This window comes from Erinaceus europaeus, chromosome 7 (genome assembly GCF_950295315.1).
Source record: "Erinaceus europaeus chromosome 7, mEriEur2.1, whole genome shotgun sequence".
Classification (NCBI taxonomy): Eukaryota; Metazoa; Chordata; class Mammalia; order Eulipotyphla; family Erinaceidae; genus Erinaceus; species Erinaceus europaeus.
The window spans coordinates 26,664,627-26,680,676 of NC_080168.1; the positions used below are offsets into that span (position 1 = coordinate 26,664,627).

Below are 16,050 nucleotides of genomic sequence, written 5' to 3' on the forward strand. Positions count from 1 at the left end.
GATTTCTGACTGTGTCTATCCAATAAATAAATAATTTTAAAAAATCAATCAGTATAGATAGTAAGGCAGACTAGCTAGACAGACGGGGGCCCCCACACAGGAAGGTCATACTATTCAACACACACAGACACATACCCACACCCAGAAAGAGAGAAAGAAAGAAACATGGCAAGAGAGGGGAGAGGGAGACATGGCGAGAGAGAAGAAATGTCATGTAAATGGGATCTTGCCTTCTGACCCTCAGCCCTCCCTGAAACATCAGAAGCCAGCAGACTGGAGCCAACAGAGAGGACCTGACAGAAAAATCCAGGTGAAGAAGAAAGATTTTTGAAGAATCAATTTTATATGCCTATTGCTTTTCTCCAAATACAAACTAAAGGGATTAGAAAATTACATTTGCAAAAAAAGCATGTGAAACTGCCAAGGCTAGACTTCCCCCGGCCCCCAAGAAGACATCTTCACATCCTATGTTAACGCTGGCAGCTGGGAGAAGAGTTCAAAGGAAGCCAACTATTCCAGATCCCTACTAAGCCCCCCTCACATGTGGGCTCGCTGCTGTCCTAAAAAGGGAGGGTAGCCACTAGCTTTGTTCTATTCCATTTCCTTGCCTCTGTCTAATAAATTCACTCTTTATAATCTGCATTCTGTGTCTGGATATTCTTATTTTAGTTCCACAGAAAGCTAGCTGGCAACAGTATCAACTCTAAGAAAAACATGACAGTTCCATATACAGGAAGACAAGGGTGGTGAAGAAGGGGGAAAGCTGCAACATTTAAAAAAAATACTTTTTAAATATTTATTTTCCCTTTTGTTGCCCTTGTTTTTCATTGTTGTAGTTATTGATGTTGTTGTTGTTAGATAAGACAGACAGAAATGGAGAGAGAAGGGGACGACAGAGGGGGAGAGAAAGATAGATACCTGCAGACCTGCTTCACTGCTTGTGAAGTGACTCCCCTGCAGGTGGGCAGCCAGGGGCTGGAATGGGGATCCTTATGCCGGTCCTTGTGCATTGCGCCACATGTGCTTAATCTGCTGTGCTACCGCCCAACTCCCAAAGCTGCAACATTTAAGTGACTGAAGAAAATGTACTCTTTGTTTAGGATGGGGCTTTTTTTTTTTTTTTTTTTTTTTAATGGGAAGGTATTAAAAGGTGGGAAAAAGGAAGTAGTTCAAAAGAAAATGACTTAAACTTGCTCATCTAGTCCTGAGACTAGGACAGGGACCAATGAAAGAAAAGTGTTAGAAAGCTATATTCTGCTTACCAAAAGAAATAGAATTAGAATTAGAAATAGAATTAGAAAGAATTAGAATTACCTAGAATTAGAAACCAGTTACCTTAGGAGATAAACTGCCATTCAGAGCAGGGAAGAATGCATTGAGAGGCAAATTTAGCTGAACAGGTAACAAATCTGGCCTAGACCTAAGGTTGTCATTCAAACCTTGAAATTTCATGTTTATAGAGGACAAAGACATAAAGGACAAATTCTCACCTTCCTTTCTAAAATAGTTCTCTTCAAATCTAGGACCTAGGACTCACCTGAGTTCTGGAGAAAAGTCTTTTTAAGTCCTTACAGGAAGACTGTGAAGCAAAAAATATGAAATGGGAGGCTGGGGTTATGGCCTACTTGAATTAACATTCAAGTTTTTTTTTTCCTTTTTCCCTTTTCTTCTCTAATAAGGTCACTGCAAATGGGTGTACTGTTTGCTCTAGACTCCTTACAACTATGACATCAACTTTAGAGGCACAGTGTTTTTATTCCCTTTGGATCCAGCCTAAAGGAACAGTTTCTTCAAAGAATAAGATAACATAGTCTTGACCCTTAGTATACCTTCTAAATATATTATTATTCCAGAACTATAGACCTTAAGCACAGCCCGCTGTTACAAATGCTTTGTGAGTTTAGTTCAAATAATAACTTAGATATGTTTATTAGTTTTTGGAAAAAAAAATTTTTTAAACAATTTTATATTCAGAAAAATCTCGCAATAAAAGCTCACCTGGACAACAGTGCCTCTATGTAGTCGTGCGTGTGACCTAGGCCTGGCCCTCCACTGTGCTGGACAGAGCCAGAGCTTCAGTACTTTTCTCTCCCTCCCTCCCCCCATCCTCTTGCCTTGAACAATTTGGCCTGGTGCTGTGAAGCTCCAGCAATGACAAAGGGGAAAAAAAAAGTTTTATCTTGCCTTGAAGAATTTGGCCTGGTGCTGTGAAGCTCCAGCAATAACAAAGGGGAAAAAAAAAGTTTTATCTTTGAATTACAATTTTTCCTTAACTGAGGTATATACCCAGCTTCGCAGTCCCTCCCCAACATTTCTTTTTTCCCCTACTTTTGTTGCCCTTGTTGTTTTATCATTGTTGTGGTTATTATTGTTGTTGTTATTGTTGTCATTGTTGGATAGGACAGAAAGAAATGGAGATGGGGAAGACAGAGAGGGGGAGAGAAAGATAGACATCTGCAGACCTGCTTCACTGCTAGCGAAGCAACCCCCCTGCAGGTGGGGAACTGGGGGCTCGAACCCGGATCCCTACACCGGTCCTTGCACTTTACGCCATGTGTGCTTAACCCACTGCACCACCACCCGCCCCCTCCCCAACATTTCTAATTGACCCCAAACACTTAACGACTTTCCCCAATCAATGCCTTTTCTGCTTAGTTTAAAAGATCTTTTCCCTGAAGTCACTTTTTTGTGCATAAAGCTGTTTCAATACCTGAGGTAGCAAAACACAGATGCAGTAAGCGTATTCCTTTACTGTCATGTCAAATAAACTCTGAACTAGATACATCCCTATTTTTGTAACTAGTGAAAGGAGACAGATTTGGCTATAAATAACAGCTATGAAAGTAGATACACAACGTTGTATACACATACCTGGACTGTCTGGACTTGTGGAGACTGAATAACTGATGGCTGGGCCGCCTGGATAACTCCATGGACTTGAACTGTCTGCCCATTGGGCAACTGCACTAACGTTACCGTGGGAGCAGATGACGTTGCGTGAGCAGCTGGCATAGAGACCTACGGTGTTGAGCATGGAAAAAAATTACCATCACACATACCTCCTGAGGAGTACTCATGTTCAGTATGAAACAACGCTTTCTTAGCAGTAAACAAAACAAAACAAAACAAAAAACAGCATTCATTTTGAAAGGACCGTCCCGCAAACACACACTTTTCAACATCTCCCAAATGATAAAACCAAAATGCTTTGTTAACGTATCATCAGCATATGAAGATTGAGCTTCCTCTCAGCCCATCTGATCTGTATGGGGCTCTGCCTTTCCCACCTGCTTTCACATCCAGAGTCGCATGTTCTGGAAATGTCTACCACCCTAGCCCTATTTAAAAAGATCAACACTAGTCTAGTTATAGTAGTTATCTTAAAGATTTATTTTCCTCTTGAGCGAATATAAGAGCAAGGTTAAACAGTGACTGGGAACTTATATGCCAGGAACAATGTCAGAATTTTAAAAATGCCGGGGCTGGGTAGTAGCACATCTGGATGAGCACACATGTTACAATGTGAAAGGACCCATGTTTGAGCCCCCAGTCCCCACCTGTAGGGGGAAAGCTGCATCAGTGGTGAAATAGGGCTGCAGGTATCTCTCTGTTTTTCTCCGTCTCTATTTCCTCCTCCTCCTCCATTTCTGGCTGTCTTTATTCTATCAATAAATAAAGATTTTTAAAAAAGAATTAAAACAACAAAAACTTAGAAAGACATGGGCCCTCACTTCAAGGAAATTATTGGGTATGTGTGTGAAAGAATAGGGAGAGAGAAACTCAAACAGATAGATTATTACAAGAAAAATGGACACACTGAAAAAAGCTATCCAGCCAAGTCTAAGAGGAGGAGAGACTGTCAGGAAAGAATCAGAATTCAAGTTAGTCATGTGATAATGATTAACAGAGTAGAGGCAGGAAGAAATAGCAAAGCAAACTGAAACAGTATACAAGACATACAAGACAGAGAAAGGTGACTAACGGTTCATTATTGGTGGAGCCTGTAAGCATGTTACTGTGTTAAGTAGAAGGAGGGAGATGACGTAGCAGAAGTACAGAGACTAGATGACAGGTAAGGAGAAACACATGTCACACTTTAATCTGAGGGGATTAGAAAACACACTGAAGAACTTTTGAGGGAGCCAGGTGGTGGCACACCTGGTTGAGCGCACATGTTACGATGCCTAGGGACCCTGGTTCAAGTTCCCGTCCCCACTTGCAGGGCAAAAGCTTTGCGAGTGGTGAAGCAGTGCTGCAAGTCTCTCTCTCTCTCTGTCTCTCTAACCCTCTCCATTTCTGGCTTTCTCTATCTAATAAATAAAGATTAAAAAAAAAAAAAGAACAACTTTTGAGTTCTGGGATGTCATGAAGTTTGTATTTTAGATAATGTAACCAAGAGGGTGAAAGACAATAATAATAGTAATAATAATAATAATAGACCAGTAGTGGTAAGGTTGGGAATGAGAGGATTCACACATGAGCGACATTAGGCCATCAACTGCAAGATTAAGAAGGGAAGGCGGTCAGGTGGTTGTGGCAGTGGTGGGAAGACGATGGGACTGATCTGACTGACAACTGCATCTGGAGAGATGATGGCCAGTGGTGACCCAGGAACTGGGAGACAATAGTTGCACAGCACACATTCGACAAGTGGTTGATATTAAACAGCTTCTTCTTCTTCTTCTTCTTCTTCTAGCGTTTGCCCTTCTTCCGTAGCCAGTCAACAGCGTCAGGTTGAAAGCTGTCAGGAGCTGCTTGTTAAACAGCTAAAAAGAAATCATACAAGGGGCCAGGCAGTGGTGCACCTGGTTAAATGCATACATATTACAATGTGCAAGGACCCAGGTTAAAGCCCCAGGTCCCCACCTGCAGGGGGAAAGCTTCACGAGTGGTGAAGCAGGGCTGCAGGTCTGTCTCTTTCCTTCTCTATCTCCCCTTACCTTCTCAATTTCTGTTTCTACCCAATAATAAGTAAAAAGATTTAATAAAAAAATCACACAGCTCAACAACAAAAAACTTAACCAATAAAAAAGTGGGCAATGGGTGGGGGAGATAGCATAATAGTTATGTAAAGGGGCCCGAGGCTTCAAAGTCTGAGGTTCAATCCTCCACACCACAATCAGCAAGAGCTGAGCATAGACAGTTTTCGAAGGAGAGATACACATGGTTCCCAAATATATGAAAAGTGGTGAGGATCTGGAGACCAAGGAACCCTCTCACAATGCTGATGGGAATGCAAACTGGTACAGCCCCTATGGAAAATAGTGTGGGGGAAAGGGGATAGCATAATGGTTCTGCAAAGAGGTTCTTGTGCCTGAGGCTCTGAAGTCCCAGGTTCAATCCCCTGCACCACCATGAGCCAGAGCTGATCAGTGCTCTGGTTAAAAAAAAAAAAGAGAGAGAGAGAGAAAAGTGTGGAGAGTCCTCAAATGAATAAAATTGGGAATATCTTACAACCCAGTAACTCTACTCCTAAACATTTAGCTAAAGGATGTTAACACACTAATTCAAAGTAACATGTTCACAGCTGATTTATTCACAACAGAGAAGGCATGGAAGCAACCTAAATGCCCATCAACAGGCAACTGGATAAAAAAATTAAAAGATTGGGCACACGTGAGGCTAAGTGTGAGGACCAGCGTAAGGATCCCGGTTCAAGCCCCCAGCCCCCAGCTCCCCACCTGCAGGGGAGTCACTTCACAAGTGGTGAAGCAGGTCTGCAGGTGTCTATCTTTCTCTCCCCGTGTCTTCCCCTCCTCTCTCCATTTCTCTCTGTTCTATCCAGCAATGATGACATCTATAACAACAATAGTAATAATTACAACAATAAAACAAGGGCAACAAAAGGGGAAATAAATAAATAAATAAATAAATATTTTTAAAAAGAAATTAAAAGACACATACTCAATAGAACACTACGCTGGAATAAAAACAGACGTTATTGTGTCTTTTGGGACAAAAATGGATGGAACTGGAGGTGATTATGTTTCACATTTGGAAGCTAGCCTAACAATTACATAGAAGATCTTCCTATCTGAGGCTCTGAGGTCCCAGGTTCAATCCCTGGCATTACCACAAGCCAGAGTTGAGCAGTGCTCTGGTTTCAGTTTGTCAGCCTGTCAATCGATGTATTGATATATCTTTCACTAAGAAGAAATCGACACAAATAGATATTTATTTTTAAAAGGGGGGCAGGGTTTGGGTGTTAGCATACTCCTTACAGTGTGCGAGAACCAAGGTTCGAGCCCCCAGTCCCCACCAGGGGAAAGCTTTGTGAATAGTGAAGCAGGGCTGCAAGTCTCTCTCTCTCTTTCTCTCTCTTTTCTATCAACCCTTCCCTCTCAATTTCTGGCTGTCTCTTTCCAATAAATAAATAAAGATAATACAAAAAAAAAAAAAGACAATTTCCAGATGGTTTCGCTCAAACACGGGATACAGAGAACTGAAATATATGAACTTGCCCACCACCCAAATAGGAGCCAGACTGTCTCTAAGACTCTGTGAGAACACCCCTGGTTCTAAGGAGTTGGGGATGGAGGCACACAACTTTGGTGATGAGTGTGGCAGATCACTATCAAATCATTAATAAAAATGTTTTAATCGGGTTAAGCACAGGTGGCACAAAACGCAAGGACCTGCATAAGGATCCTGGTTTGAGCCCCAGGCTCCCCACCTGCAGGGGAGTCGCTTCACAGACAGTGAAGCAGGTCTGCAGGTGTCTTTCTCTCTCCCTCTCTGTCTTTCCCTCCTCTCTCCATTTCTCTGTCCTATCCAACGATGACGACGACGACTTTAAGAATAACTACAACAATAAAACAACAAGGGCAACAAAAGGGAACAAATAAATATTTTTAAAAATGTTTTAAGAAGAAAACCAAAAAAGTGACTAAAGCTTGGGCGAAAAGTCCCTAATATTAAAGGTAGATTTAACCTCTGTGGGGCACCAGGAAGTATTTCCCTGTTGCTCTCTTTCTCTCTGGCCACTAGCTGTGTTGTTTAATTTGACTCGGCTCGCAACATGGAGTCCATACCTCCAAATCTCCATAAGTTACATAGGATGCCAGTTTGTACAGTCGGAATCTCTTTGATCCAGTATTCTTTCCCCGACATTAATTTTTGAGAACCACAACTTTAAGGTATTAGGAGTATTCGCACTTTAATTTCCTGTGAAAGTTCTTTGCGTATCTAAAGCAATTATACTATATCTTCTTCTCTGAGTATTCTCTCTTCTTCTTGGGTTTTTTTTTTTTTTACATTTATCAGAATTTTATTTCATTGCTCTAAATACATTACATGCTTTAGCTAATATGATTTTTCACATTTCCCCCCCCACATCATTTTACTGGGTGAAATGGACTGATTATTCAAAGTAAACTAAAAATACAAGCATTAGACAGCACTTATAGTCCTGCCACCCAGATTGATTGCTGTGAACATCTGTTGTAGATCTAGGTGTTTTTTTTTCCTTAATATGCACACATACACTTTATTTTCACAGTTTAAGAGGTGGTGTAGTGGATAAATGCTGTACTTCCAAACACGAGGTCCCAAGTTTGATCCTGGCTTTGCATGTGGCAGAGTGATGCTCTGGTTCTCCCCCTCGGCCCTACTGAGTTAACAATTTTTTTTTTTTTTTTTTTGCCTCCAGGGTTATCACTGGGGCTCGGTGCCAGCACTACAAATTCAATGCTCCTGGAGGCTATTTTTTCCCATTTTGTTGCCCCTGTTATTGTTGTTATAGCCATTGTTGCTGTTGGATAGGACAGATAGAAATCGAGAGAGAAGGGAAAGACAGACACCTGCAGACCTGCTTCATTGCTTGTGAAGCGACTCCCTTGCAGGTGGGGCACCAGGGGCTTGAACTGGGTTCCTTACGCTGGTCCTTGTGCTTTGCACCATGTGCGCTTAACCCGCTGTGCCCAGTCCTCAAGAGTGAACAATTTTTAAAATACACCCAATTTGTTTAACATACTACTGTGGAATTTATGTTGTCTTTAAAATTCATGAAAATTTTCCTGGAAGGTAACACAGTAGTTGCAGCACTGGGCTCTCAAGTTCAAGGTCATGAGTTCAATCCCCCACATCTCATGCCAGAGTATGCTCTGGCTCTCTCTCATTTATAAATAAATCAATCTCTGAAATCCATAAAAAATTTTATTCTCATAGTCAAAAAACAAGGTTTTTTTTTTTTTTTTTTTTTTTTTTGCCTCCAGGGTTATTGCTGGGGCTTGGTGCCTGCACTAGGAATCCATTGGTTCTGGAGGCTATCTTTTTTCCATTGTTGTTGGATAGGACAGAGAGAAATTGAGAGGAGTGGAAGACAGAGAGGGGGAGAGAAAGACAAACCTGCAAAACCTGCTTCACTGCTTGTGAATTGACCCCCCCCTGCAGGTGGGGAGCTGGGGGCTCGAACCCAGATCCTTGCGAGGGTCCTTGCGCTTTGCATCATGTATGCTTAACCCGGTGCGCTATACCCAGCCCCCGCAAGTTTTTTTTCTATTTTAAAAATCTCTGCAAACTCCAAAAGTAAAATAAAGCATCTGATTATTCTTTTTATTTATTCATTTATTTATTTATTTTACTATTTTTATTTGTGGAGACAGCCAGAAATTGAGAGGGAAGGGGATGACAGAGAAGGGAGAGAGGCAGAGAAACACCCGCAACACTGCCTCACCATTCTTTCACCAAGCTTTCGGCTTGCAGGTGGGGACCAGAGGCTCAAACCTGGGTCCTTGTGCACTGCAACATGTGTGCTCAGCCAGGTGTGTTACCACCTGGCTCCTTATTCTTCTAGCTTGATTTTCTTCCTTTAACTGAAGCTAAATTTTTCCCTGTTCATTGATCACACAGATGGGAACAGATATCAGGGTCCCTAAAATTCAAATATGAGAACAGTGTGAGAGGGCTTCCCGATAAAGATGACAAATTAAACATATTTGAGTAAAATCTGCTCCCTTCTAACTCTCCCGATTTAAACGTAATGAACCTGAATCTTGCTAATTTTAGGCATAATCACATGAATATAGGAAAATGAGAAGAAAGATAATAGGAAGACACTCAAAAGCCGAAAAGCAAGAAGAGGGAACACTTCCAAACACATTTTATGAGGCTACTATCACGTTGATCCCCAAAGCAGGAAAAGACTCCACCAAAAAAGAAAACTATAGACCTATATCCCTGATGAACAGTGATGCAAAGATCCTCAAAATTTTGGCTAATCAAATCCAACAGCTTATTAAGAGGATAATCCACCTGGATCAAGTGGGATCCATCCCTGAGAAACAGGATGGTTCAACATCCACAAGTCATTCAATGTAATCTACCTTATCAACAAAAAGAAAGGAAAAAAAAACCCACAAGATCTTATCGATTGCTACAGAAAATGCATTCGACAAGGTCCAACACCCATTTATTTAATTTATTTTTTTTAAAAAAAACATTTATTTATTTATTTATTCCCTTTTTTTGGTGCCCTTGTTGTTTCATTGTTGTAGTTATTATTGTTGTTATTGATGTCGTCGTTGTTGGATAGGACAGAGAGAAATGGAGAGAGGAGGGGAAGACAGGGGGAGAGAAAGACAGACACCTGCAGACCTGCTTCACCGCCTGTAAAGTGACCCCCCTGCAGGTGGGGAACCGGGGGCTTGAACCGGGATCCTTACGCCGGTCCTTGCGCTTTGCGCCACCTGCGCTTAACCCGCTGCGCTACCGCCCGACTCCCCCAACACCCATTTATAATAAAGGCCCTCAAGAAAGTGGGAATGGAAGGAAAACTCCTCACCATAATAAGGGCTGTATATTGTATATGACAAATTCCTGGCTCACATTATACTCAATGGGAAAATTTGAAAGCTTTCCCTCTAAAAATCAGGAAATTTTGGTGATGTGGAGGATTGAACCTGGGATTCATAGCCTTAGGCATGAGAGTCATGAGAGTTGCATAACCATTATGCTACCTACCCCCACCCCTGTGGCATTTCTTTACACAATTAAGATGGGCCAGAGGAAATGGAAACTCAAGGAAGTAACCTCATTCACAACTGAATTCAAAAAGATAAAATACCTAGGAATTAAGTAACCAAGGAGGCAAAGGACCTTTTTGATAAAAACTCTAGGACATCATTGCTAAATGAAATAGAAGATGACACAAAGAAATGGCAGTCCTGCCGAAAGCAGTATATAGATCCAATGCAATCCCTATTAAAACCCCAACGACATATTTCAAGGAAATGGAACAACTTATCCAAAAATTCACATGGAGGTATAAAAAAGAACATGAACAGCAGGAGCACTTCTGAGGGGGAAAAAAAAAAAAGGAAAAATGGAGGCATCACAATTCAGTTTACATTACAAAGCAATAGTAGTTAAAACAGTGTGGTGCTCCAACAAAAATGAACATGTGGAGCAACGGCACAGGATAGAGCCCAGAACTAAACCCACACACGGATAGGCACGTCCTATATGAGAAAGAGGCCAGAAAGAACTCAGCAGTCTTCTGGTCTCTTCCGTCTCCCTCTCTCTCTGTATATACTCTTTCTAATTAAAATAAATAAATAAATGAGGCCAAAACTGCCCAATGGGGAAAAGAAAGTCTCTTTAACAAGTGATCTTGGGTGAACTGGACAGCCACATGTAGAAAAATGAAACTAGTGGTCCGGGAGGTGGCACAGTGATAAGGCTTTGGACTCTCAAGCATGAGGTCCTGAGTTTGATTCCCGGCAGCACATGTGTCAGAGTGATGTCTGATTCTCTCTCCTTCTGTCTTTCTCATGAATAAATAAAATCTTTAAAAAAAAAAAAAGATACTAAACCACCACCTAACATCATGCACCAAAATTAACTCAAAATGGATTAAAGACCTCGCTATCAGACCTGAAACTATAAAACACATAGAAGAATACATCAGGGAAACATTTCAGGACCTTAACACTAAAGACTCCACCTTATGGTAAGGAGACTCCACCTCATGGGTAAGGGAAACAAAAACAAGGATGAACAAATAGGACTATATCGAAATGATATAGTCTACACATCAAAAGAAAATTCCTTAAGGATAAACAGGAAATCCAGCAAGTGGGCAAAGGTGCACACTACACTTTAGACAAGTGGTTGATATCAAACATCTATAAAGAACTCATACAGCTCAGCAAAAAGAAAAAGAACAACGCTACAAAAAAAAAAAAGGCAGAAGATATGAATAGATGATGGTTCTCTAAAGAATAGATACACAACAGTCCACAGACATATGCAAAACACTCTAATTCACTCGTCATTACAGAAATGCAAATTAAAACTGCGCTGAGATTTCACCTCACACCTGTGAGAATGGGCTTGATCAATAAAACAAGAGAAAGGGGGCCAGGTGTGGCGCACCTGCTTAAGTGCACGTATTATATAGTGCACAAGGTCCTGGGGGCCTGCAGGGGTAAAGCTTCACGAGTGGTGAAGCAGGGCTGCGGGTGTCTCTCTGTCTCTTTCTCCTCCCTTCTCAATTTCTCTGTATCAAATAAATAAAAGTGATTATAAAATAAAATAATAAAACAAGAGAAGTGTTGGAGAAAGAGGAACTCTACTGCACTGCTAGTGGGAGTGTAGGCTGGTGCCGCCATTATGGAGAAGCCTTAAACAAACACCTTGCGATCCAGCATTTCCACTCCTACGTATTTACCCAAAAGATGTAACAACACTGATTCAAAGGGATATATGCACCCCACCCCCAATGTTCACAGTGGCTTTATTCACAATAGCAGAAACTTGGAAACAAGCAAAATGCCCTTCAACAGATGAAAGAAGTTACGACGGGAGATCTATGACCATGGGAGAACTATAGTGGTTATCTATGGGAGTGGAGTGGGGCAGATAGGAGTGCAAGAAAAAAAATAAAAAGGGGGTGGGGGTCGGGTGCAGCGGGCTAAGCACACTTGGTGCAAAGCGGAAGGGCTGGAGTAAGGATGCCCGTTTGAGCCCCCAGCGGGGCCGGGCGGTAACCCAGCGGGTTAAGCGCAGGTGGGGCAAAGAGCAAGAACGGGTTTAAGGAACCTGGTTCGAGCCACTGACTCCCCTCCTGGCAGGGGAGTCCTTCACAAGTGGTGTAGCAGATCTGCAGGTATCTATCTTCCTCTCCCCCTCTCTGTCCTATTCAACAACAACAGCAATGACAACAATAATAATAACAAGAATAAACAAGGGCAACAAAATGGGAAAAATGGCCTCTAGGAGCAGTGGATTCATACATAGTACAGGTACTGAGCCCCAGCAATAACCTTGGAGGCAAATAAACAAACAAACAAGCAAACAAACAAATAAAAATAGGGGCTGGGCAGTGGCGCACCTGGCTGATTGCACATGTTACAATGAGCAAGAACCTGGGTTCAAACCCATAGACCCCACCTGCAGGGAGAAAGCTTTGTGAGTGGTGAAGCAGGGCTGCAGGTATTTGTCTGGCTCTCTCCCTACCACCCCCTTCGTTCTCAATTTCTGGCTGTCTCTATCCAATAAAGATAATAACAACAAAAAAATTTTAATAAAAAGAAGCTATAGTGATATTATTCATAATATTCTTCAGTATTATTTTAGCAGTTGATTTTTGAAACATAAAAATTATAAATAAAAGATACATTTGAAATAATGCAAAACTTGTATAGAAATATACATGTAAATTGCTTCTTGTGAGGATTTTTTGGTTACTAAATTGTGAACTCCTGGGGGAAAAAAAAGCTGACATGCAGATGGCGAATCTGAAGATCTTAGAAGGTCAGACAGATCAGGGGGCAAAGGTAAGGAAAGTCTGATTCACTCTACCAAGTCCTTATGAGACTGTGGTCTATCTAACCCACAATGGAGGGTGGTGTGAATAGAGAGGCTGAAAAAAAGTAAGGAAGGAGAGTTCAGATGAATTGGAGGGGAGAAATCAATTCCATTTCCAACTCTCTGTGGAAGAGTAACCAATTTTCTGGACAGAAGATCAGAAACTCTTAAACGGGATGGGGGTAGATAGCATAGTGCTTATGCAAACAGACTGTCATGCCTGAGGATCCCAAGTCCCAGGTTCAATTCCCATAAGCCAGAACTGATCAGTGCTCTGGGAAAGAAAGAAAGAAAGAAAGAAAGAAAGAAAGAAAGAAAGAAAGAAAGAAAGAAAGAAAGAAAGAAAGAAAGGAAGGAAGGAAGGAAGGAAGGAAGGAAGGAAGGAAGGAAGGAAGGAAGGAAGGAGGAAAGAAAGAACGGAAGGAAGGAAGGAAGGAAGGAAGGAAGGAAGGAAGGAAGGAACTCTTATTTGCTCAAGACATTTACAAAGTTGGAGTACGAAACCCCAGTTATTTTCTTCCCCTTGGCTCCCAGGATTTTACCTGTAAGCATAGCATGAGTAAAGCTTTTTCTGGGAAACCTGACCAACAAATGGAATCACTTAAACGATACGGACATAGCAGCCATGACTACAGTGAAAATCAGCTCACAGAGTTAAGTCCCAAACATAGCAACAAGATGACCAATACAATTTGTCTTTTTCTTTTTAATTGTCACCAGAGTTATTGCTGGGGCCTAGTGCTAGCACTAAGAATCCACTGCTTGTGGCTTGCTTCCTTCCATTCTTCATCATTCTACTTTATTAGATAGGACAGAGAGAAATTAAGAGGGGAAGAGGAGAATGAAAAAGGGAGAAAGATGGAAAGATGGACACCTGCAGACCTGCTTCACCACTCATGAAGCAGCCCCCTTGCAGGTGGGGGAGCTGGAGCTCCAACCAGCATCCTTGTGCTTGGTAACATGAGCACTCGATCAGGTGCACCACTGCCCAGAAGCCTGCCCCTTTTTTAAAAATCTGAGTGGACAACCATGAGTTATCAAACATTTGAGGAAAAGTCTCTAATATAAAAGACAGAAACCAAAACAAGTGGGAGGTAGTGGCAGGGAAGCTATGTGGAGGAAAATCCACGTAGGGAGAAGAAAACTTGAAAAGACAACAAAACCTAATCAGTATTTTCAGAGATATGATGAAATATTGCCACTCTGAAATATGAACTGGTTGCCACTCAAACAAGGGACTATTCGGAGTACATAAAGGACTTTGGAAACAGGATAGGAGAAATAAAATATTCAACAGATGGGTTGGAGTATGAAGTTTAGAGGAAATGTCCCTCAAAAGCAGAGCAAGACAACAATGTAGAAAAAAAACTAGTCTAGCATCTGGTTCACAAGAATACTAGACAGAAAGAAGAAGAAGAAAAAACCATTTAAAGAAATTAATTTAGGAGTTCCCACTATAAAAGGGTGCACTGAATACATGGCACAATGGGTAAAAAACGGAACCAAATTAAAGTCCTAACAAACAGTGAAGCACTGTGAACAAAAAGAAGATTTTTATAAGATACTAGTTATACAAAATAAAAAATACTTACTCTTCCAGACAGGCTACACTGGGAACTGACTGTGAATCTATGTCTTTAAAATTTTAAAGCAAAATGGTTTTTCAAGAATTCTTTACCCAGTCAAGTTTGCTTTCTCAGGAAACTACTAGTAGTTGGAAAAGATGCTCTTTCTAACAAATACAGATCCCACAAGACCAAGCAAGGGGAAAAGGTTTTCCAGGATGTTGCAGATGTAAGAAAACAAGGAGAGCAGCCAGAACATTATCATCCATGACACATTGCGGGCTGCCGCCACCCAGATGCCTGCTGGTGTTATCTTTTTATCAGCGCTGAATGCCTCTAGGTACTCATTCTTATCTGTGCATGTTGCTTGGTACTGATGAGGTCTTGACTGCCTTAATTTGGTTCCTAACCTGCCTCTTCCAGGCTCCCAAACAGATTGCTTTGCCTCCTTTAAAGGCTCGAGATAGATAGGCCCTGGGGATCTTTGGAGAAAAGACAAAAAAATAGCCCACTTCTGATTCAATTTCTGCATGAGCTCCAGTATTTGGCCTATGCTTCAGCTCTGCACAGTAACCATCTGTGCTCACTCCTCTATCTTGCTCTGTGACTCCCCAGCAAAAGCTAATTTTGAGAACTTCGGAAAGGTGATGCTAGATATCATATAACTTCTGCATGGATTACTTTCTAAAAGCTGTATCTGAAAGAAGGAATATCATACTTTCTTACAGAATATACTTGTCTCTTAATGGTTTTTTATTAACCATCACACACATATATATATATAATATATATATAATTATATATTAATATATATATAATTAATATAATTATATATAATTAATATATATATAATATATATAATATATATATAATAATATATAATAAAATATTTGAGGGAAAATACATAAAAACAAAAATATGGAGACAATATAATCTTAAAGACAGAAAACTTAATGCAAAGGCAAAATGACTGAATAATACTTAAAAGGTGCAGGACACAAAAACTCATCTTTCAAATGTACTCATATCAATATATTTTGTTGTGCTACTTTTTAAATTAAGCATATGTAAACTTAGCTTTGTCAACTATCTGCCTATCTATGTCTTAAAATAAATATGCAATATGAATTTAAAAAGCTATCATAGTAAAGTTTTGTTGTTTCAAACACAATCTACCCATCAGTTAAAATATAATTTCTACATTGTTATTATAGATACTATATTGCTTAACAATGTATTAGTCATTGCTAAATTAACACTATCATTTCTAAAATCAGGCTAATAATGATGAACTTTTATAGTCTAAAAATGCTTCTACTCATTATATATATATATATGTATCTCTAACAAGATATATTCCTCTTAGAAGAGATGAAAGTTGGAGTCTCTTCATGTTTTTATACCTGGGCTAATGTGGCAATCTGTGGCTGGGCTTGAACTGTCATTTGCTGGTTTTCAGCTTCTGTTACAGCTGCATCTCCACTCTGCTGGTTTTCTGCTCCAGATTCCATGGTCATTTAGTTACCTACAATAATATGGAAGAGTGTTACAAGCACTACAGTGCTCTGCGCTCTTGTGACCTTTAAGCAATTTTCTTCTGTTTCAAATAAGTAACAAGGTGCAGAGGGGTAAAACCAGAACAATGCTCTGGCATATGAAATGCTGGGCATCCAACCAT

General features: G+C 40.7%; 2 protein-coding genes across 7 annotated transcripts in view; one reads left to right on the forward strand and one right to left on the reverse strand.

Annotated features, from left to right (window-relative positions):
- Nucleotides 1-16,050, forward strand: part of METTL21A (methyltransferase 21A, HSPA lysine) — a 131,379-nt gene that overhangs the window by 55,060 nt on the left and 60,269 nt on the right. The gene's annotated exons all lie outside the window — the stretch shown is intronic.
- The window catches only part of CREB1 (cAMP responsive element binding protein 1), a 65,572-nt gene that overhangs the window by 27,391 nt on the left and 22,131 nt on the right, over nucleotides 1-16,050 (reverse strand). For 3 of the 6 annotated variants that reach the window (XM_060194034.1, XM_060194036.1, XM_007520185.3), the window contains exons 2-4: nucleotides 15,776-15,897; nucleotides 2,872-3,018; nucleotides 1,538-1,579 (exon numbers count right to left, since the gene is read on the reverse strand). In XM_060194034.1, coding sequence (XP_060050017.1) covers nucleotides 1,538-1,579; nucleotides 2,872-3,018; nucleotides 15,776-15,889 — 303 coding nt within the window. In that variant the 5' untranslated portion in view covers nucleotides 15,890-15,897. The remainder of the gene's footprint in view (nucleotides 1-1,537; nucleotides 1,580-2,871; nucleotides 3,019-15,775; nucleotides 15,898-16,050) is intronic. The other 3 variants (XM_007520186.3, XM_060194037.1, XM_060194035.1) reach the window with 2 other exon arrangements.